This window comes from Dipteris shenzhenensis, chromosome 17 (assembly GCF_047967505.1).
Source record: "Dipteris shenzhenensis isolate YYH24624 ecotype China chromosome 17, Dip_SZ_1.0, whole genome shotgun sequence".
Taxonomy (NCBI): Eukaryota; Viridiplantae; Streptophyta; class Polypodiopsida; order Gleicheniales; family Dipteridaceae; genus Dipteris; species Dipteris shenzhenensis.
Genome location: NC_141612.1, coordinates 25107092 through 25131647, shown reverse-complemented (window position 1 = coordinate 25131647; position 24556 = coordinate 25107092). Strand labels below are relative to the sequence as shown.

The 24556-nt window shown below is 43.7% G+C and overlaps 1 protein-coding gene across 4 annotated transcripts in view; it reads left to right on the top strand.

The window, feature by feature from the left end:
* PDE194 (formyltransferase) overlaps positions 1-24556 on the top strand; it is a 91224-nt gene that overhangs the window by 56974 nt on the left and 9694 nt on the right. For all 4 annotated transcript variants that reach the window (XM_087388151.1, XM_087388150.1, XM_087388149.1 and 1 more), the window contains 3 exons: positions 2266-2336; positions 2447-2551; positions 2707-2740. In XM_087388151.1, coding sequence (XP_087244277.1) covers positions 2266-2336; positions 2447-2551; positions 2707-2740 — 210 coding nt within the window. The remainder of the gene's footprint in view (positions 1-2265; positions 2337-2446; positions 2552-2706; positions 2741-24556) is intronic.

Sequence of the window (24556 nt, the reverse complement as noted above, 5' to 3'; positions counted from 1 at the left end):
CTGCACCAATAGTCCTAACTGACTATAACTAGGCTTACAAGGCACATACCAAGGTATAAGTGGCATCTATGCATAGCCCATGAGATGGCCTACAATCTGCATCACATCAACGAAGAGGTTCTAGGAAAAAAGTAGCTAATATGACGTGTCTCTTGGCCATATCAACACGCTTTTTAAGACAATCATGTACTTGATGCACCAAGTGATCAACATGTTCAGCACGAGCCGATATGCAGCCACCACGTTAGAAGAATGCGACCTACATCCAGAAACTCCCTCTAAAGAGATTAGAGCAATGTTGAAGCCAAATATTCCATAAAGTTGACTGCCCCAGTTTCTTCTCCGAACGCACCTGTATTTGTCACCCTGTAGGTGAAGTACAAAAAGCCCTTCTGATCAGGAGGTTCCTTCTTCTTACGAGGTGTTGGGTATGATGGAAGTATAATATAAAACCCTCTTTTCTCTCAATTAGAAAGATTCTATGACCTAGAGGATTGGGTAGTATCCAAAGTATTACAGTCCTTTCCGGATCATACAGAAAATTAATGATACAGCTTACAAGTTAGACCTCCCTCCAGATGTCAGGGTTCATCGATTTTTCCATGTTAGCAAACTCAAGGAGAAACTGGGAGATGGAGATAGTCTAGTATCTCCTAAAGTATTGATAGAGTTGGAGAATTCGATGACCTATGCTCACATGAACCTGAAAAGGTTCTAGATAAAAGATAAAAACAACTTATTATTGAGCATTATATCAAATGGAAAGAAAAGCCATATGAAGATTCAACTTGGGAGAGGGTTGTCGACTTAAAAAGAAAATAAATCCCTAAACGTTTCAAAACGTTTTGAAACGTTCCAAAAAAAAGGGGGCGTTTCAAACATTCAGTTTGTATTTTTGGGTCTCAAAAAATGCAAATTTTGTGCACCCCATACTATATACTATGCTGAAACTATGCAAAATAAGCAAAAAATATCACAAAATGCCTTCATACAATGCCTATAATGCCCAATGGTCGACCATTGGTCAAAGCCCCCTTAATTATGATCAAGAGCGTTGAATCCGGTCAACCAGGAAAAAAATAAAAATAAATAAATAAATAAATATATATATTATGTGCGCACATGTGTTTAGTGGGGATGCCCACAGTGACTAGAATTAGTCTATAGATTATTTGCATGCAAAAGCGCTTGTGCGCTTTAGTTATTTATTGCAGGTATCAAGTGGGGTTGAAAGCCAAGCGCTATGGAGCCTGACAAGCATCTAGGAGGACGTTCGCGTGACCAAGTGCTTCAAGGACTCCAGAAGTTGCCCTTTAGTGGCATGTTACTAGATTTTAGTTAGTTGAATTGACAAGTGGCATGTTGCCAAATGAATGAGCCTTGAGCTCGTTGTAAATTCATTCATGTTTTGATTCTTTGGTATAGGGCTTCAACGCTGAACTCTGTGCGTGTTCAAATCCTTCAAGCAATAAAAATACCTTTGGGGGGGTCCAGCCCGACGATTGTCTTGGGCCCTAGCATGTTTGCAGAGAGAGGGAGAGAATGAGAGTGTCTGCAGTTTATATAGGCTGTTACATTGGCTGTTCCTAGTGCATGAAGGACCAGGCAGATTACAGCCAATACCTGCAGATGACACCCCAAATGCAAAAGCCCCAAAATGTGGACTCTTCAATGTAAATAATGAGCACTGCTTGCAAGGAGTGAACCGGACACAAAAAGCCCCAAATTCCAGGATGTATGGCCGCCTGCAGATTTTGAAGCAGTGTATGGCGTAGATAAATGGTTGTCTGTGTGGATGATTGTCCGAACACATGTATGGCAGTGACAGGCTGAATCACAGTGTGGGTACGACTGTATGGACTAATGTGTGATGGTTGAAAGGAAGTGCCATGTTGGAGGGGATCCCATGCTCACTAAAATGATTTTGATTCTTTTTGGCATGATCAATCATGCTATCTGAATCTTGTCGCATTTCTTAGTAAATTTTATTTAAAGATGGAGTTTGAGATGACACTTATGAAGATAATCTTGAATATGCCATACGTGGGTATCAGTGTGTGATGTTGTTAAGGTGATGCAAGGATAGAAGTACGTTCATGTTGTCCTTTTTTTTGCACAGATGCATATTGCAATTGGGATGGCAAGCACTATGAAATGAGCATTATTGTTGAGATTTTTGGCACTAGTAAATAAACGGAGCTTAGATTGTTGTGTTAACTTATTGTACATAGCCTGTCTTGAGAGTTCACATGGCTTGACTCACAGGGACAGTCAATGTTCACCCTAGTCTGCTGCCATTGTACAGGGGGGCTGCACCAGTTCAGCGAGCAATACAGGTATATCGGAATCTGGATAGGTTATATGTTTTGTACTTTGAATGCTTTTGGAAGACGTGCAATTGTTCTAATTTATATTAGCTATTCTTTTGACATGGAATTGGGTGCAGGATGGGGTGCAGGTTACAGGTGTAACAGTAGCATTTACTGTCCGTGCCATGGATGCAGGGCCAATTATAGCATCTGAAACGAAGGAAGTAGATGACCATATCAAGGTTTGTAGGAGATCTGTTTTATTTTTCCAGCATAATGTAGAACCAACAATGATGCTGCTGCACCTCTCAGGATGTCCGACAGATTAGTTAGCAGGGCACAGTCGTTCATTTGAGGTGCTTCTCTGTCTCTTATGGTCACATATATTGTTTTCCAGGCACCAGATCTACTGCAGCTGCTCTTTGAAAAAGGTAGTATCTACATACTGCATCCTTGCAAGCACAGCACGTTACACTTGCAAATAGGATAAAGGCATGCATCATTGTTTTATGGGTTAGGATTACCATTTGCAAAAGTCTTTCATGTTTGTAAAAGAAACAGGTATATAGCACATGTTCAGGGTGTGAGAGATGGGATGTTGGTGCTCAATTGGAAAACTTAGTCTAAATAAAGTCTGCAAGCATGGGTTTGCAAGCATTGCGTGTGACTGCTTTTAATTTTGAAGCTAGCCTTTGGCATTGCTGAATCTGCCCTTATTTTGGAAGAAGTAACCCCAATACTATACATTGTCACCCATGCCGCTTTCTGTGAGGATGCAGAGTTAAGTACAGCTGATCATCCTTTGGACTACATCTAACCCATGCAAAGTGGATTTAACAATTTTGAGTCTGAATCATATGGTATAGGTAATGGTTGGTTGGGTTACAGAGCCCTGGACTGGCAGGAAGGTTTTTTTGATTGGATAAAAGAGTTGATGGATGTTACTCACGATGAGCATGAGAGTTATTTTACATGTTGGAAATAGAGGATAGAATCACTCACACCTCACTCCCTATCTAGCTCATACAACACTCAGAGAGACGGAGAGATAGATAGCAAAAACTCAAATATATTCGTGGGCAGACAAAAGCTCAATAGGATGAGCGTGTACAAACAGCCAAGAGATGCTGTCAACTGCTGAGCCTACTCCTCTCCCTCTACGCGCTTGCCTGTGCAAGGCTGTAAGTGCAGGTGATGAGAAATGAGGGGGGAGAGGGGGATTTTTATAGGCCCTGCTTGGGGCTGGAGAAAAACCGACCAGCAGGGGGTCGGGCCCCTGCTTGCAGCATCGACCTGTAGGTTGCCTCCACCGACCTGGTTGGCTGGCTTGAGCCAGCCCTATAAATGGGTCCATGTGCCCAGCACATGGGCTGCTGATGCAGATCCTAGGCGCTGCCATTCTCTGCTCCGTGAGCTGCGTAGAAGGGCCACACCTCTCTTCCTTTGCTGCGCGAGTTTCCAGCCTGGTAGGACCTCTGCTCCCTTACCCCCCTATAGTCCCTTGCCCCCTTGTCCCCTCAAAACGGGGGCTCACAGGTGGGGCAGTGACTTTTCTAACACTCCCTCTCAATGACACAAGTGTGGGTCGATCCCCATGGGTCGAATGAGGTGTTCCATCTCCTCCCTAGGAAGCGCCTTCGTGAAGACATATGAGATGTTGGCCGGGCACTATATCAACTCTATGACTTCTTCGTCGATGAGTTCTCGAACAAAGACCATGGTAGTGGACCTCGATGTGCTTTGTCCGTGTGTGAAACACGGGGTTGTTGGCGATTGCTATGCAACTCTGGTTGTCGCACATAACCACAGTCACATCTTCTTGGGCCACATTCATGTCCTCCAAGATCCACTTGAGCCACAATGCTTCACATGCCGTTGTACAGGCAGCCCTGTACTCCGTCTCTGTAGATGAAAGGGCGACAGTAGGCTGTTTCTTACTCAGCCATGACACAGCTCCTTATGAGAGTAAGAAACAATATCCAGAGGTCGATCTCCAGGTATCAATGTCATGTGCCCAATCACTATCACAGAAACCTCCCAACTCAATGCCTCTCGTATAAGTGATGCTGTAGGTGCAGGTACCCTTCAAGTACCTTAGCACCCTCATCCTGCGTCCCAATGAGCCTTCTTGGGTGTGGCGGAGAACTGACAGAGCAATCCAACTGTGTATGAAATGTTTGGTCGGGTATTGGTGAGGTAAAGCAAACTCCCCACCAAGCGTCAATAGAGTGATGAATCAATCGCTTGGCATGCTGTTAGGTTGTTCTACTTGTGTTATGCATGACTACTGAAAGGAACCAAGAGAATAGCACTTGGAATTAGTCACTAGCACAACCACGGGTTGGCATTGTACTGGGTTGCACCTGCGGGTGAGCTCTTGAAGGGAGTCCCTTTGTATTTGAGTTAACTAGTAATTAAATAAATACCGCAAGGGGTGCCAAGTGTTGGGGCCAACATGTGTCACTCGTCATGTTTTTGAGTAGGGGCACTCTAGCCTCCCTTGTCTTAAATGGTTCAATGATGCTGTGCAGTGAAGTTATATGCTCTGAGTTTTATTTGTGGACAATGGCAATGTTTCAAGTTGGCTGTATTTCAGATTTGTGAGATAGTAGAGACAGTTACAGTGCCCTTTGTTGATCAAAGGCCGGTTACAGTGGTTCCGTTGCAGGACCCTCATCAAATCATCTAGAGGAGTCCCTGGGCAGCTTGGGTAGAGAAAGCATTTGCTGATTTTGTTACAGCCATCCGTTGTTTTTGGATATGGAGCATATAAGGCTTGACTATGATGTAGCCAGAGCCACAGATAAGGGGAGCACACCCCGGAATAAGAGTGCAAGATGCAGCCCATGAAGGGCAGAATGTTCAGGTTGATGCATTGGGGCAGCCAGCTCCACAAGTGCAAAATCCTGTGGGTACAGTTGCATTGGGTGTTGACCCAAGTGTACAGCCACTTTCTATGGCAGTAATGCAAACATAGATGGCTTCTGTGTTGGAAGTTTTGACTTAGGTCACTCAGAGTTTTGCTGAGATTGTGCATAATCCAGCTTTGATGCCAAGGGCAGAGGCACATCCCATTCAGGGTCCACAGATGCATGTGGGACAGCCACTACCCGAGCCACTGACACCAGTGGTACAGCCACTTGTAGTGCCATAGAGGCAGGGACCAAATGGGAACGAGCATGGTAGCAATGCTCAGAATGTGCAGCAAAGGCAAACACATTTCTCAAGGGTAATGCGATGCAGTGGTGGTCTAGCCTTCTCCTTCAGGGGCAAACACCTGCCACATGGGTTGAATTTAAGAAGGCATTTTCAGTCACATGGCTCACCACTACTTTTGAAGTGGATGTCATGACTCAGTGGCATAACTTGAATGCTAGGGAATGCAAGAATCTAGAAGACTACAACAAGAAGTTTTGGGATGCACTTCTACCTGTGAGCTCTTACAGAACAGTCCCTATTTCAAAGCAGGTCGAAAAGTATTGTTGTGGTCTTCCCAAAGAGCTGAGGGACTATTGTACCAAGACACACATTTCCAGCATGTCACAGTTGATAGAGAATGCCAACATAGCTTACTCACTCATGCAAGGCAGAGTCTCAGGTTTCAAAAGCAACTTCAAGGAGGAGCCAAAGAAACCATAGCAAGCTGGAAAAGTCCCTCTTAAATCAAAGTTTGTGGCAAGACAAAGGAGAAAACAGCAGCCCTCTTCTCTCACACCTCAAGAGAGGAATAAGTTGTTTGTTGAAGGGAGGTGTTTTCTCTGCAAAGAGACGGGTCATAGGGCAGCAGATTGTCCTCACAAGAAGAGGAAAGATCCTGCAACAACTCGGGCTGACTCTAATCAAGGCACTAGAGAGGACTCAGAGGCCAGAAACCCAAGCCAAGTGCTGGCCAAATTCCTGACATCATTGGGGGTGAGCATGATGAGAAGAAGACAGAGATGTGCAGAGCATGGGGCAAGCTACGGGATCAGCATTGTTTGTACTTCTTTGACTTAGGAGCCAAAGCAAATTTTATAACTCCTGAACTTGCAGCTCAGTTGGGTCCTTGACCGGAGGAGATTGGTCCTCTTTGTGAGGCCAACATGGCTAATCCGGAGCTTAGTACCCTTGTCACTCCCATCATAGGGAAGCTACGGATTCACACTCAGGGATATGTGGACTATGAGGATTTTTATGTGATGTCTTTACTTGAGTGTGATGTTTTGCTGGGGATGCCTTGCTATAATTGATACACATGATAAGAAGCTTACCTTGACGTATAGGGGTAAAACCCAAGTCATAGATGTAAACTCGAAAGGGGAATCAGTCCTAGTTGTATCCGCTTCGGCAATTTCTTCTATAATGAAAAAGCATCTTTCAGCGTCTTTGATTTTTGTCTTTTTGCAAGCAAGTTTCACAATGTTGGATCGTTTGACCTCACCAAACAACATTGGAAATACTAGTGATGGTCTTGTCTCTTTGGTAGGTGATTTAGTTGGGTCTAGCTCGGTCAATCAAAACAAAAAAGTTAGAAGAAACATATATAGAGAAAGGTTTAACTTTTTAGCTAGGTCAAACATGAATAATCTTCATGATTTTGGGAAAGGTATATTGGTCTAACTTTAAGGCTTATTAGTTAGCACTCATTATACTAATAATAACATAAGAATTCTTAATAAACTAAGACGTCTTAGAAACAAGCATCTCAAGACTTCTGTTTCTATTAGTCCTATTCATGACACGCAAGTAATTTATGTTGTCTATAACATACATAGTAGTAATATGCTTTATGTAGGACAAACCTATAGGACAACTTTTATTCGTTTTCAAGAACATGTTAGGGAAGCTAGAAAAGTTCATAGGAAGAATTCCTTAATTGAGAATTCAAAACCCTTATATGCGGCAATGGCAAAGTTTGGTTTCGAATCTTTTCGTTGCTTTCCCATTGAGCATATAGAGGGCCATTTTAATAATGCCAAGGATTTTTACAAGGTTGCTTGTCCTCGTGAATTGTTTTGGACGAGAACTTTACATACTTTCTTCCCAAGAGGTTTTAATTTGGAAGGAAAATCAACTCTTCGTAAAAATAAAAGAACCTCTAAAAAGAACCTTTGATGTGGAGAACTCATATCAAGCCCTTTAACATTCCTCTTTACCAACATAGTCATACACCTAACCTCGTATGGAAACCTAAAGTTATGTTATGGGGTTGTCCTAGCTCTCCTGCAACCTCACATGTTGTTCGTGAGTTGCCTCTCTCACTTCCTCCTCCTTTAGCTCCTTTAACTTCCTCAATTCCAAGAGTTTTTGCTTCTCGAGACTATAAAAGAAGACTACTCTACCTAGATAGATTAATGTCTTTGGGTCTTTTTTCAATAAAAGTTTTTGAAAAATATAATGCCAAAGTTCTTTTTAAACTTCAATACACCTTGGAAAACTTCTCTTTTGAGGATTTGAATCTAAATAAGCTCCATTATATACAACTTAAAACTTCGTTGGATCGCTTCTTAAAAGTAAAAGCTTCCTTTCAAAGCAAAGAAGTCTATCTAAATAAGGAACTCTTGATTTGTATTTTTACTTCTCCCTCTCTTGACACGATAGGCTTTAACTCAATTTTGAAGTCTCTTGAAGTAATGGTTTCTCTCCCTCATTTTGTGAGAAGAATTTGGAAGCATCCAGTAGTAGCTTGGAAGTTTGTAAAAACTTTAGGACAAAAGGCTTTCAACTATGGAGAGATAGGTAAAAGGCTTTCAGAGCATTCAAAATCTTCTATCCTTAGAGAACCTTGTTGTTATAAAAGTAAGAGATTCCAAAGCTTTATTGATGCTGATTTAGGACATGTAGTCACATCTGAAACCTCAATTTTGCTTTCTAGTAACTTAAGAGACCTTTTCATGAAAGGCACAAAATTTCGATTGTACTCTTTTAAAGAGTCTTGCCTTTTAAAAGGAAAGGGAAGATTTTGAAGAAAGTTTCTTTAAAACTAGAAGAAGTCCCTTTGCTTAATTGCTCAAAGCAAAGTAACCATCTTTCTAAAGAAGATGAAACTCTTCTTCGAAAATTCCATAGGAATTTTGTCATTTCTTATATGGACAAATTGTTAGAGGTGGTGGCCTTCACCCCTCGGCATGGTTAATTCATGAATTGTAGAGGGGGTCTTGCGTGCTGTCGACACGTGGATATATTGGGAAATAATCCCATATGCATATGTGTCCTCTTAGGGGCCGTGAATATAAAAGGCTTATTTGAAGACTCTCTCTAATCCCTCCCGGGACTTTTTGGGGGGAGAGAGAGGCATGCGTGGCTAGGAGGCGAGGGATTAGGACCCCCCGCACTCGACGCTCCATCTGCCACATGGCACGCTCTGCGCGTGCCAACACAAATGTTCCAATAACTTCGTTTTTATTTGCAAAAAGTTTTACTTAGAATGTCTTTGGAGAGAAGTGAACTCGTTTGCCAAAACTTATGCCCTTGCCTTAGTTTCTCAAAAGGATTTGATCTCAAAACACCAGAGTTTTTGCAAGTCTTTTGGGTTTGTTTGCAATCCAAGTATCCCTTTTCTTTATGCTGCTTGGAAGTTCCACAAAACTCCAAAAAAGCCAAGATTTAATGTAGTTGCTTGTGAGACTACTTTGGCGGATGTCTCTAAATGGCTAAGCTACTGCTTCAAAGCCATGTTGCCTAGTGTCCATGAACTTTGGAGGGACTTATTAAAGGAGGCAGGTGTCCTCTCGCACTCAAGCTAGATTTTAAATGACTATGTAGGAGTGATTCCTGTTGTAAAAAATTTTTAATCCCTCTCGATGTCTCCTATTCTCCTTCAAACCTATGATTTTACCATGCTTTACACAAAGATCGAGCTAGAAGACCTGAAGTTTAGAATAAAAAAGCTAGTGGCTGAAGTTTTCAAGCTAAGATTTGACAAAGATAGATGCAAAGTGCTAAAAGTTGAGAAAACGAAGAAAAGATACACAAAGGTAGTAAGTGTTGAAGATGTTTGCTCTTGGATAGATTTTCTTTTAGATAATCTTTACATCACAATAGGTGATTCTTTGTTTCAACAAATTATAGGAATCCCCATGGGCACTAATTGTGCCGTCTTTTTAGCAAACTTTTATCTTTTTACTTATGAATTTGAGTTTATGCAACGTCTTATTTCTATCAATACCTGCCCTATCATTTTACATAAGCTTAGCCAAGTTAGGCGTTTTATAGATGATTTATTTGTACCAGATGTTTCTAACTGTCAAGACTTTATGTACAAAGACGCTTGTGCTTTTGAAGAAGGAATCTATTCTCGTGACTCTTGTGAACTGAACTGCACTTCAAGGGGAGATTCTTGTGTTTTCTTAGATCTTGGACTTTCTCAATCTACCATAGGATTAGAGGTTGATATTTATGATAAACGTGAACAACTTGAATATAGTGGTTTACACATTATAAAAATGCCTCACATTGACTCAAACATTTCTAATTTGGCAAAATGTGGAGTCATTTCTTTCCAATTCCATAGATTTTCTCGCCTTTGTACAACTAAGGAGTATTTTATCACTCAATGTAGTAATTTAATCACTTTACTATTACACAAGAGGTATAATCCAAGGAAAATAATTAAAAAAGTACGCACAATCTCAGATATGAAGTCTTTTATCTATGGTGTATCGGCCTTAGGTATGTTTAGAATGATTGAACATAAGATGAAAACAAAAAGCGGGGAGCTAAATAGCCTGTTTTTCTTTTAGTTTCAAAAGAGAGTTTGATTGAGTATGCTTGTGATTTCTAAGTTAGGAATGTAATTTTGCCTCTTTGTAGAAAGCGATACATAAGTGTAAAGGATCCTTTTAGCTTTTTATGTTTTAAATAAGAGTGAGAGAGAGAGAGAGAGCGTTAATTCCAGTTTTTTGGAAGATTTTGTTTTTTGTTTCTTGACTAGCTTGTTTATTTTTGCTTAGTCACCTTCTTTCTTTTCTTCTTTATTTCTTGTTTTCTTTATCTTTTGTTTATTTGAAGTATTTTAGTAAGCACTGGGTTTGTTGCCCAAGAGACTCCACGGGTCTTTAGAAACCCAGTATAGCTGCTTATGCTTGGGCACTGATGACGACATAAGTGTTGCTTTGCTTGCTAAGTATGTCTTCCTTTTGTTTTTCATAAAAGTTTTTGTTTACCTCTTTTTTCTTCTCTTTCGTTTTCCCTTTTATTTTCTGTGTAGATTTTTGGTCTTTAGAACAACAAAAAATCTAAATTTGTATGATTGGACTTATTCTAGTCTTACAAAGGTATATGTATTTGATTTTTGTCAAAGAAAAAGAACTAGTTGAGGATGAATCTAATTTCTCCAAGCTGGAAAAACAGCAAACTGAGTTTTTATTTCAGTTTCAAGATTGTTTTTCAAATGAACTCCCGGAGGAGTTACCTCCTGAGAGAGGCCAGAAGATCATACCATTGATATCATTCCTGGCAGTTCTCCACCTAACCGACCACCATACAGGGTGAGTGTGGCTCAGCAGGAGGAGATCATGTGTCAGGTGAATGGATTGTTACAGAAGGGGCTGATTCAGCCAAGCTCTTCTCCATATTATTCCCCCGTCCTACTTGTGCAGAAGAAAGATGAATCTTGGAGAATGTGTATTGACTACAGGGCTTTGAATAAGATCTGAATACATTGATGACATCTTGGATCAATTAGAGGGATCAGCCATCTCCAGTCGCATTGACTTGAAGAGTGGTTACCATCAGATACGAGATGTACATAAGACTGCCTTCAGGACTACTTTTGGGCTTTATGAGTTTCTTGTCATGCCATTTGGTTTGACTAATGCTCCTGCTACCTTCGATCGCATGATGGATCACATTTTCACAGAGCACAGAAAGTTTGTGGGTACATTCTTTGATGACATTATTGTGCACTCGAAAGATGAAGAGGAGCATAGGCAACACTTGGCAGTTGTATTTGGAGAACTCAGGAAACGCAGCTTGCTGGTCAACACAAAGAAGAGTGAGTTCTTCATGCCAGAGATACATTTCCTGGGACACATCATCTCACGAGATGGAGTGAGGATGGACCTTGCCAAGATAGAGGCAATCAAGAATTGGCCTCCATTGAAGAACCTACATGAAGTCGGTAGTTTTCTTGGCTTGTGTTCATATTACATGTGCTTCATTCGCTATTTTGCTGAGATAGCTTCACCCTTACATGATTTGCAGAAGAAGGCAGTGCCTTTCCGTTGGGGATAAAGAAATTGCAGCATTCAATGAGTTGAAAGAAAAGCTATGCTCTGATCCTGTTATTATTTTGCCAGACTTGCGAAAGCCTTTTGTTCTTCAATGTGATGCAAGCGGCAATAGTGTTGGTGGAGTGCTTATGCAAGCAAGAATTGATAGCTGTAATTCATGCTCTTATTGTGTGGAAACACTATCTTTTAGGTGCTGATTTTTATGTGCAAACTGATCATCAATCGCTACGATACTTTCTCACTCAGAGAAAGTTGTCAGAGAAGCACATGAGATGGGCAAACTTCCTCTCCATTTTTCATTTTCACATTGTACATGTGGCTGGAAAGAAAAATGTAGTGGTTGATGCACTTTCCAGGAAGCCACGTACGGAAGCTATGTCCAAGAAACCACAGGTATCTGCAGTTACTATTGCTTATCACAATGAGCTTGATGCCATGAAGGAGCAGTATGCTACATATGATGCTTTTGCACGTATTTATGATCAGATTATGGAGGGCAATCGGCATGATTATTATACACTTAAGGAGGGATTTATGATGATGCATGGAAAGCTGTGTGTAACGCAGCCATTGAGGCATAAGGTGCTCACTGAAAGTCATGCCCCACCGTATGCAGGGCATAGGGCTATTGAGGCTACAATCAAAGCAGTAGAGCACTACTTTTATTGGCCTTCTCTATGGAAGGATGTTGAGGCGTATGTCAGGACATGCATCACTTGTCAAAAGGTGAAGAATGACAGGCAGAAACAGCCCGGTTTACTTCAGCCTTTGCCTATACCAGATAGATCATGGCAGAGCATCGCTATGGATTTTGTTTTTGATCTCCCTCGCACTCAATCTGGTCATGATGGCATATGGACCATAATTTGCAGATTTAGCAACATGGCTCACTTCATTCGAGTAAGGAAGAAGATTACAGCTGAGTAGATGGCAAAGGAATTCTTGAAATCTGTTCAAGTATCATGAGATGCCTGAGTCTATCGTGAGCGATAGAGATCCACGGATGACCAGCATGTTCTGGAGAGGTTTGTTTTTATAACATGGGTACCTCACTCCTGTTTTCATCTTCTTATCATCCACAGTCTAAGGGTCAATTAGAAGAGGCAAATTCTACAGCTTTGGATTTGCTGCGTTGTTATGTGTCTGAGCACAAAGCAAAGTGGGAACAGTATTTGCCACTGATTGAGTATGCATACAACAATACAATGCACTCTTCCACGGGTATGTCACCGTTCGAAATAGTGGAAGGAGCGAGAAAGGTTCCTCCTATTTTGCATACAAAAGAGAAGATATTTGTGGCAGATGAGTATGTGGAGGACTTGCAGGCAGCCTATGAAAAGGCTAAGTATGCCCTCCAATGCAGCCAGGACAAGCAGAAAAGAGCTGTAAATAAGCATTGCAGGAACTTGATCTTCATAGAAGGGGATTGGGTGTTGCTGCGTTTTCTTAAGGCACGCCTCAGGAGCAAGAAAGGGAAGGTAAAGCTGTACACCAAGCTGAATATGAGGTACTATGGCCCCTTTCAAGTTCTTGAGAAGATCAATGAGGTAGCTTACAGATTGAAGTTACCTGAGCAGTGGACCATCCACAATGCTTTCCATGTTAGCTTGTTGAAGCCTTTTCATGGAGAAGTGCCATAGGATATGCTAGTTGAAGAGCAACCTGAAGTTGATGAGCAAGATGAGGTCTTGATTCCTGAGCAGATTGTGGCACATAAGGATCGGAAGGGAGTGAAGTGCAAGAATAACTTTGCGAACGATGCGATCTGGATGGAAGAGAGTGAATTGGCAGATTCACCACAAGTTTTACAGCTCTACCTTTAGGCATTTGGTCTCGAGCCTACTGCAGTAGCGACTCATGCTGGTTCAGCAGAGCACAGGTGTGGAGCATTACCGGATGCTCATGGGGGGGTAGCACCTCCGCACCCACAGTGCAGACATGCTCACAGGATATCTAGAGGTCGCTTGGTGACACTGCGGTTTCACCCGAGGCACTGATGCTGATAGTCTTCTATGATGAGTGATCATGACACTCCAGTTGGTTGATACACTGCCATACGGATGGATCTGTAGTCTTGCTGTATGTACATTGTATTTTTGGTACTTCGTGCGATGTTGTACTATTGATTATGGGTTGTTTATGCCCATTGTGACACCCTTTTCTATTTGCTGTAATTTTGGGACAGCAAACAAGATAGTTTGCTGTTTCAAGAGGGGGGGTATGTCACGGGGACGTGGTGGTGATGGTGAAGTGTCTAAACTAATTGTCACTGAACTTAGCCTAGGGTACTAGGCTAGGGGCCTTAGTTAATGCTCAAAAGGTATCTATGATTTCATGTGCAATAAGTGCAACTCCTAGTGCTATTAGAGTGGTTTCAATTTCTAAGGTCATTGGTTTGGTTCAGTGGGGTCATCCTTTAAAAATTGACCCCCTAGAGATCCTACAAACTAGGGTCATTGGTTCCCAAGCATTAGGGTCATGGTGTGCCATTTGACTCCCCTAGGGGCATTAAAATCCCATGCCTCATTTTGCCATGTGTTTGTGTGTGGCCTCTCTGCTTGCCTTGTGGCACCTAGGTGTCACCCTTGGAAGTCCCTGGAAGGCTCTAGAGCCCTTCCCTTCCCTTCCTTGCTGTTTTGAGTCTTCTCCCCTACCAGAGGAGCCTCATTCTGAAGAGTCTGCTATTCAACCTACTTCTGTAGCTGTTCCGGGCTGAAATAGGCTCTTTCTGTTAGCTGGATTCTCATCTTCCCTTTCTACTTTATGCTACTGCCATTCTTATTGAGTTTCTGCAAGGTTGGATGCCCTGCTGTTGACCCGGGAGAGGATTGCGGCATTGGTTGTGATACTCTCTTTCTGGGGGTGCAGTGGCTAGCCTTGGGCTCAGTAATGGCTTGGATATATGTGAATGCATTGCTTGGCATGCTGTCAGGTTGTTCTACTTGTATTATGCATGACTACTGAAAGGAACCAAGAGAATAGCACTGGGAGTTGGTCACTAGCACAGCCACGTGTTGGCATTGTACTGGGTTGCAACTACGGGTAAGCTCTTGACGGGAGTCCCTTTGTATTTGAGCTAACCAGTAATTAAATCAATACCGCAAGGGGCGCCAAGTGTTGGGCCCAATAGGTGTCACTTTTCATGTTTTTGAGCAGGGGCATTCTAGCCTCCCTCGTCTTAAATGGTTCAATGATGCTATGCAGTGAAGTTATATGCTCTGAGTTTTGTTTGTGGACAATGGCAATGTTTCAAGTTGGCTGTATTTCAGATTTGTGAGATAGTAGAGACAGATACATTACCCTTTGTTGATCAAAGGCCGATTACACCTCACTCCCCATCTAGCTCATACAACACTCAGAGAGACAGAGAGATAGATAGCAAAAACTCAGATATATTCTTCCACAAGCGTGGGCAGACAAAAGCTCAATAGGATGTGCATGTACAAACAGCCAAGAGATGCTGTCAACTGCTGAGCCTACTCCTCTTCCTTTGCGCTCTTGCCTGTGCAAGGCTGTAATTGCAGGTGATGAGAAATGAGGGGGGGAGAGAGGGCTTTTTATAGGCCTTGCTTGGGGTTGGAGAAAAACCAACCAGCAGGGGGTCGGCCCCCTGCTTGCAGCACCGACCTGTAGGCCGCCTCTACCGACACATGGGGTGCTGATGCAGATCTTAGGCGCCACCATTTCCTGCTCCATGAGCCACGTAGAAGGGCCGCGCCCCTCTTCCTTTGGTGCACGGGTTTCTAGCCTTGTAAGACCTCTGCCCCTATTACGCTCAAGTCGAGGTAACATGACCTCGGAAGGGTCAGTTGACATTTTCCTTTAAAGGATCAATGTTTGTATTATATTTGTTTGGGCTTCATGTAAATGATTAAAAAAAAAGGAATCAAGGTCAAGGTCCTTGGTGAGGGTGACATGGCACTAGACTAGGTGGATCTAAGGCTAAGGGACCTAAATGCATGAAATGTGCCAAGGGGCAAATGGTTTTAATGATATCCCAAGAGAGGGGTAAATGATGCATTAAGGAGGGACCCTAAAATGAAGACATGTGGCATACTAGATCCATCTAGGGAATTTTGGGGCTTGGTGGAAATTAAGTAAGCAAGAGCTTCAACGTAATGATTGGGAAGAAGAGAGAGCTAACTACTACCACCGAGATCGGCTGGGAGGTGATTTTTGTGTGCCTGTGCCCGTGATTCGATGTAAAGCTATCGATGTAAAGCTAGGAGTAAACAAGTTTGCATTTAATATTTGTTATCAGAGCGGTCGTGATTGGATTGGATCGAGGACTCATCAACGTGACGATCTGAGGGAACAATTGGCGACGTGTCGGACCTTTGATTTGATTTTTCATCAAGCCTTAGCGTGACTCCACCAGGAAGCTAATAGAGGAGCGGGGAATATTGTCTTACGGAATCTGAGAAAAAGACAGAAACTGACGCACACGCTAGTACGGATGGTTACTATCGGAATTCCGTGACAACGCGTGGAGGGACTAGCTGTGCAATATTGTGGTATCGTATCACTTGCGTGTGGAAGACGAAAGTAGCGTAGCTGAGAACGGTTACGGCTCTGGGTTGAGGTCACGACAGTATTCCGAAAGCGAGTTGGTGGTAGTGGTGCGTTGACGATTTTTGCCTTTTTGCCTTTTTGCGGGGGTAAGGGAGCCCGTAAGCGGTTCACGTATTCTGTCTGGTGACTCAATTGAGGTATGGTTGTGTTAGTCTGTCTGCAAGGTTCGTGCGTTGCGATGGACAAATGGTTGTGTTAGTCTGTAGAGATACGTGTATTTGCTGTGATCGAATATGAAGAAGCTTGGTCAGCAATAGCCAAATCAACGTCACATAAATGTATTCGATCAAGGAGTCCCGCTGAGAATGATGGAGTGGTTTTCAGGGTCAAGTTAATCTCGTCATGCAGCAGAAATATGACCAGGGAGCTCTCTATGCCTTCTAAAGTTCGTTGAAATATGTACTCGTTTAATTGCCTCCGTGTTTAAGTTAATTCAGATTGCAGGAGTTTCCCTAGCATAGGGAAAAGTGGGTTTGGTTACAGTGTGATATATGCATGGTTAGCTATAAATTTGAAAGTTGAACTTGTGATTTGTAAATACAGTTTCAAGTGGTGTTTTATTAATTATTCTTATTATTTAAAAAAAAAAACCCATCAACCTAAATGGAAGTAGGAGAAGAAGCTTCTAGGATGGATCGTGTAGAGTTGGGGGTCCGGCCGACCCCGAAAGTGTCGCGCCCAGCAGGTCATACACTATCTGGCAAAATTGCAATGTTAGAGGATGCCTTGCAATAGATTTTAGCGCAGCAGTTACAGGCAAATGTAGGGCAATCTGAGCTCAGGAAAATGGTACATAGTATGTCTGCTAGACCATCCCGTGAAGAGAAAGGTAAATCTCCAATGGAACCGTAGAGGATGCCTTGCAATAGATTTTAGCGCAGCAGTTACAGGCAAATGTAGGGCAATCTGAGCTCAGGAAAATGGTACATAGTATGTCTGCTAGACCATCCCGTGAAGAGAAAGGTAAATCTCCAATGGAACCGGAGTCCAGTGTTCATACAGTCGAGCCTAGGAGGGCTAAGGTGCCTAATATTGCCAATTATAGGCCAAAAAAGTATTCTGGTCAGATGTCTGACCGTAGTTCCGATATCATAGAGACCTGGTTACACAAATGGGACAAGGCATTCGCGATTTGTGAAATCAGAAATGATGTGAAGAAAATCCGTGTGGCCATCCATATGTTTAATGAGGCAACGGATAGGTGGTGGATAAAACAACAGAAAGATGGAGTGGCATCCACTACTTGGGAGGGATTTAAAAAATAATTTAGAAAACACTTCTTACCTCCTGACGAAGAATCCCGAGCCTGGGATCAGTATCGAAACCTTCGTCAGAGAAATTTATTTGTGGCGGAATACATGATAAGTTCAGAGAAAGTGTAATGAAGGTTGATGAACCTCTACCTCAGTCAATCCAAGTAAAAGATTTTATCTTTGGATTGAATGATCGGATAAAGATGGAAGTTCGGGCTAAGTATGCGAACACGCTAGATGAAGCGATTGCCATAGCCCTGAACTATGAGGATGCAAAAGGGAGCAGACCAAGTGGGTTTGTGCAAGTTGGGACTCAGTATGGGTACCCGAAGAAAACTGGGTTTAAGAAGAAGTGGATTAGCAAATGGAGTGGCTCACAGCCTAGTGGTCAAGCCAAGCAGGCGAAACCAGTTGAGACTCCTAAATCAAGTACCACCATTGGAATGAAAAGAAAAGTAACACTAATGGCAGCCCGGGCTTGGTCGAAGTCTTCTTTGAACCCAGAGCAAAGAGAAAAAGCGAGGAGAGAAGGCTTGTGTTTTGGATGCCTTCAGCCTCATCAGTGGAAAGATTGTCCACGTAACAAAGATCGTCGGATGGCTGAGATGGTGATCTCAGAATGCGACGTGGAAATGGAGGGAAGTCCCAGAGCAGAACAGATGCAGATTCAGCTAGCGGGATCTTCTCAAAGGTCAGTACCTGTTTTGTTATGTGTATCTGTTGCTAAGTTAGTAACTAGTGCACCTGATAATGTCCTGTCAAAGCCCGCAGCAACGGGATATACAGCCTTTAATGATACAGAGTTAATTAAGATGAAAGGGCAAGTAGCTAATCATGATGTCATTGTGTTGTTTGACTCGGCGTCAACGCACAATGTAATTAACTCCAACCTTGTAAAGAGGCTGAAACTAATCACTAGCCCATCTGACTATGCATATATAGTCAGAATGGCAGATGGAAGTTCAACTGAAGTATGGGATCAAAGGGTTACCCAGTTGGAGCTTTGAATTCAGGACTATCCTGAGAAGCTTGATTTTGAAATGACTAAGCTTGCTCATGCAGACATAGCCCTGGGTAAGGCTTGGCATTCTAGGAAGAATCCAACCATAGATTGGAAAAAGCACATTTTTCAAGATGAATGATGTGCTGTATGTCTTACGAGGTGAAAAAGATATACCTCAAGGACCGTTGGTTTTCGTAATGGAAATTCGAAAAGCTCAAGAAGAGTTTTTGTTTCTTTGTACAGCATCGGTAGAGCCGATTGATGATTCTTCGGCTAGCACTGAAGTTGTCCAAAATGGAGAGATGACCAAGCTGACTGATCAAATAGCAGAGGAGTTCTCTGATTGTTTTAGGGATGAGCTACCTTATGGGTTGCCTCCAGAGCGGACCATAGATTGGAAAAAGCACATTTTTCAAGATGAATGATGTGCTGTATGTCTTACGAGGTGAAAAAGATATACCTCAAGGACCGTTGGTTTTCGTAATGGAAATTCGAAAAGCTCAAGAAGAGTTTTTGTTTCTTTGTACAGCATCGGTAGAGCCGATTGATGATTCTTCGGCTAGCACTGAAGTTGTCCAAAATGGAGAGATGACCAAGCTGACTGATCAAATAGCAGAGGAGTTCTCTGATTGTTTTAGGGATGAGCTACCTTATGGGTTGCCTCCAGAGCGGAATGTTCAGCATAAGATTGAACTAATCCCGGGGGCAGAACCTGTAAATAGACCTCCCTATAGGTTGAGTTTTACTGAAGAGGCGGAGGTGCGAAGACAACTGGAAGAATACCTCAAGTTGGGGCAGATTCAACCAAGTTTCTCACCTTTTGCTTCACCAGTGATATTAAAGAAGAAGAAGAAAGATGATACTTTTCGTCTCTGTATAGATTACAGAGCATTGAATAATATCACTACTAAGCACAGGTATCCGATGGCTCGGATCAATGATTTGCTAGATGCATTACATGGGGCCGTAATTTTCAGTAAGATAGATCTTAAATGTGGCTACCATCAGATCCGTATTAGAGCCGAGGATGTGCATAAAACCGCTTTTAGAAGCAGGTTTTGACATTATGAGTTTTTGGTAATGCCCTTTGGACTTACCAATGCTCCAGCTACATTCGTCATGCTTATGAACGATTTACTACGTCCGTATATCGGAAAGTTTGTAGTACACTTTATTGACGATATTCTGGTATTCAGTAAAAGTATTACTGAGCATCATGAACACTTAAGAATAGTATTCAGTACTTTGAGGAAAGCCAGTCTTTATGTAAATAAAAAGAAAACTATACTGTGTATGGTAAGACTTGAATATTTAGGATTCATAATTACTCCTAAGGGGGTAGAAATGTTACCAAAGAAAGTGGCTGCGATACTGACTTGGCCAATCCCTCAGAGTTTGACCGCTTTGCGATCATACTTGGGATTTGTCTAATTTTATTGAAGACATATCAAAGGATATTCCAAAATAGTATCGCCATTGACTGATCTGACCTCAGATTAAGTACCTTTTATATGGGGACAGAATCAACAGGAAAGTTTTAACACCATAAAACAAGCTGTGGTCTCAGGACCGGTGTTAAAAATTGTTGATTCCCAGAAACCGTTTTTCCTTGAAACCGATGCAAGTGGCATTGCGGTAGGAGCAGTTTCTCTCCAAGAGGGAAGGCCAGTAGCCTTTGAAAGTAAGAAGCTTTTCCTCTCAACGAAATTGGCCAACTCATGAATTAGAGTTGTATGCTGTTGTCCATGCTCTGAAAATATGGAGACATTATTTGTATGGATCAGAGTTTTATGTTGATGTTGATCATGATACTCTGAAACATTTTTTGTAAACAACTTGACCTGAGAGGCCCCCAAGCTAGGTGGGTAGAACTCATGCAGGATTTTAACTTGACAATTCGGTACCGAAGAGGGAAGGATAATAAAGTTGCTGATGCGTTGTCACGCATTATGCATAACATGAGTTTCATGGTATTAGAGAGTTCTCTAATGACCGAGATTAGAGAAGCTCAAAAGGTGGACAAGTCGTCCAAAGCCTTTGGCCTAAGGCTCATGTATTCAAACTCGGGGAAAAGGATGATCTGGCATCCAGAAAAGGCCAAACTTATGCAAGATATGCCATAAGGGATGGTATGCTGAAAAGAAATGGCAAGGTAGTAGTATCTAATCAGAATGATCTCAGGCAGAGAGTCATTCAACAATGCCATGATAGCCCATGTGCGGGACATCCAGGAGTCGAGAAGACATATGATCTCGTGAGACGAGATTTCTTTTGGCCAAAGATGAAAAAGCATATTCATGAATATGTGACACGTTGTTTTTCGTGTCAGGTAAGTAAGGCAGAGCGGGTGAAGCCACCCGGACTTTTACAGCCCTAGGTAGGTGGGAGAGCATTTCCATGGACTTTATTGTAGGTCTGCCTACGACACAAGGTGGATATGATTCTATCCTTGTGGTGGTTGATCGTCTTATCAAGATGGCTCACTTCATTCCAACTAGAGAGTCAGTTAGTGTCCGGCAAGTGGCGGATTTGTTTATTAGACATATATTTCGTTTGCATGGATTACCCAAATCCATAGTGTCAGACAGAGATGTCAAATTTACCGGTCATTTTTGGACTGCGGTGTTTGAGACACTAAGGACTGAGTTGGAAATGAGTAGTGGGGATCATCAGAAACGGATGGTCAGACGGAAAGAATCAACTAAATTTTAGAGGATATGCTTAGAGCATATGTGTCATTGAGGCAACATACATGGGACAAGTGGTTGCCATTGTTAGAATTCGCCTACAATGATAGAAAACATTCCTCTACAGGGTTCAGTTCGTTTGAGCTGAACTATGGTTATAGACGAGTGAATCCAACTATAGTTGGAATACCTCAGAAAGTGCCTAGTGCCGCGAACTTTGTGGTTCAGATGCGGGAGATGCTAGCACTTGCGAGAGCTAACATCCGCCAAGCTATGGATAGAGCTAAGGCATATGCGGATGAAAACCGATCCGCCAGAGAATTTAAGGAAGAAGAAAAGGTTTTTCTCAGAATTCCTTTGCACTCTAAGTCTTTGACTGCAGGAGAGAGTGCTAAGTTATCACCTCGATATTGTGGGCCATGGTTAATTCTAAAAAGATTAGGCAAGGTAGCCTATAAATTAGAATTGCCACAGGGTTGTAAGGTGCACAGAGTGTTTCATGTTTCTCGTTTAAAGAAAATTTTGCATACAGGTGACTCACTAATCGAGGGTGTTGTTTTGTTTCAGGAGATAGAGGATAATGCAAACCAACAGGAATCATGGACCGAGGAACAATGCAAGTACGCAATCGGAAGATACCCACGGTGTTGGTTGCATGGCATGGTTTACCTCTATGAGAAGCTACCTGGGAATCCGTATACCAGTTACAGAGAGTGTTCCCAGACTTTATCATCGAGGACGCTGATGCCTGAAGAGGGAAGGAATGTTACGCTCAAGTCGAGGTAACATGACCTCGGAAGGGTCAGTCGACATTTTCCTTTATAGGATCAATGTTTGTATTATATTTGTTTGGGCTTCATGTAAATGATTTAAAAAAAAAGGAATCAAGATCAAGGTCCTTGGTGAGGGTGACATGGCACTAGACTAGGTGGATCTAAGGCTAAGGGACCTAAATGCATGAAATTTTTTTTTAACGCAAAAAGTAGTGCTAGTTATATTACTTGAAATCGAGAGTACAAGAAGGCCTAAAGGCCAACGGGCTGCAATCACAAAACGGATTCAGCCCGAGGAATCAAAATGCTAAATACAAGCCTCTCAGGGCATAATCATCGGAGAGTGGACAAACAACCACGGTGGAGGGGCGTAGTGCCACTGAAGACTCTGAGTAGAGTGCTGGAATAACAACTCCCGATGGTCCCAGTCGCGAAGGAAACGTCGTCTCTTTTCCTTCCCTGCGTGGGACTCTCCCTGAATCTGATCCCACTGACCCTTGAGCGTGTGAACGATCGTGCTCCAAATGTCTGTGAGGGTCTGGGTAGCAGAAGAGATCTGATCTCCTACAGTCTGCGCACATCTGGAAGTCCAAATATGCCAGCTTGCAATGCTCCCTATGATCTCCCAAACTGGGTGCCGAGGCATCGCTCCTGCATCTCTCTGTGTCAGATGCCAAGGGAAGCTGTCCATGTATGCCCAGGTGGCCTGCGTGATGAAAAAGACGGGATCCTGTCTAGAGAACTCATAGGCCAAGTGATGTCCCGTCTCAGTGCTGCACCAGCAAACGGCTCCCCAAGTGATCGGTCCTAGCTCGGGTGTAGCCCTCGCTAGGATCCCCATGACTCCCTTCCAAACCGTTTGCGCATGCGAGCAGCTCCAAAGGCAGTGCTTCAGGGACGACTCCTCCTGAAAACACATCTGGCAAAGCCCCTCCTGCCCCATCTGCCTCAGCCAGCTGCCAACTGGAAGCCCCTTGTGTGCTACCATCCAAAGGAAGTAGGAGATCTTCCTCGGCCGCCAGCTAGCCCAAAGAGTCTTCCAGAAAGTGCGAAGAAAGACCAAAGATATCCCTTGGGCATACCATCTATGTGCCTGTGTGGGTAGCCCGCGCTGGAGAGCCCCAAGAGCACGCCGACCCGTGCGCGCACTGTAAGAAAAGAAGGGGGTAGGATTCTCTGAGTTCTCCAATGGTGGCCAGCACCACTCTCCTGGGTCCCACTCCACCTCTGTCAAGGAACGGCCCTCCCATATCCAGAGTCTCCAATCCTGGTCCTGCATAATCAAGGGGTCTATATGCCACGTCTTCCCTTGCAGCCCTACAATGCGCAGGCGCTGCCAGGGGAGCTGGGGGTCGATCACGGCCTCTCTGCTCTGTAGGCGACTGTCATCAGTGACGGAGAAGAAGTGTACCGAGGAGTCCGAGAAGAGGCCTGCAACCACCAAAGGAATGCCTCGTGGAGTGAATTGTCCTAGCCACCTCTCATCTCCCGGGAAGAGCTGTTCGGTGACTATGGGAATCCTCCAACCTGCAGGAATGGCAGCATCAATCTCCGCTCGCCGAGCCTGGAGCCCACGTGCCGTACCTACTGCTGCTCCCAGCTCGCCTGGGCTCAGCTGGCTGTAGACGTCCCTCCAAACCCGGAGTGAACGCGCGGGCCCACGCGCCCAGAGCGCCCAAGGGATATGGGATCTCTCTCCAAGCTGGCGACCTATAACATCTGTCACCTGGCTGCTCCAGATCAGGGGCTGTCTGTCTATCTCCTCTCGGCAGCTAGGGGGAACCTGGGAAAGGCTGTGTCGCAACTTCCTCCAGACCGAGATGAGGCTGCGGAGGAAGGGGGAACGGGGTTGGGTCAAAGGAGCTGAAGTGAAGATCCATCGGATAGAAGGCTGCCAAACACCCCCTCTCTGGGGAGTACACGCGTTGAGACCATGCTGTAGCAAGAGCTTCCACGTCTGTCCTCCTGGGGTCAGATCGCGAACGACTTACTTGCCAAGAAGTGCCTGACTCTGCAGTTCTGGATCTATGATGCCGAGGCTGCCCTCTGTCTGGGGGAGAATGACCGTCTGCCAAGCGACCCTAGCTCTGGTGGTGCCGGAACCGTCTGAACCAGACCATAGGAAGTTCTGCACCAGTCTCCTCAGCTGGGCTACACATGATCTCGAGAAACACCAGCAAGAGGCCACATACCAAGCAGTGGCAAGAAGGACCTGGTTAACCACAAGGGCCCTGCCTGCCAAGGAAAGCCGAGCCGTGCTCCAGAAAGCAAGCTTCCGTCGTATGGAGGCTAGGACCGGCAAGAACTACTGAGCCGGTGTGATGTCCAGGCCTACCTGGAATCCCAGGTAACGTGTCGTCTGTCCTCTAGGGATCCAGCGAAACCCCAGGAAAATACCCCACTGTGAGCTGGCTCCCGGATCCGTAAGAAAACCAACTGACTTATGCCAGTTGATTTTCGCCCCAGCCGCAAGGCAAAAAATCTCTAGGGACAGTCTCACTCGCTCTAGTGACTCGACATCATCCTGCACATATAGGGCTATGTCGTCTGCATACTCGGAGTCCAGAAGCTCTGCATCATCTCGAATAGGGAGACTCATCCCGCGAAGACCAGTGGTACGGGCTCGAAGGAAGTGGGTCATGGCCTCCGCAAAAAATAGGAAGAGGTATGGCGCTAGTGAACAGCCCTAATGCACCGAGCGCTCGAGTGTGAATCTCTCCCCCATCCTGCCGCTGATGATAACCCGA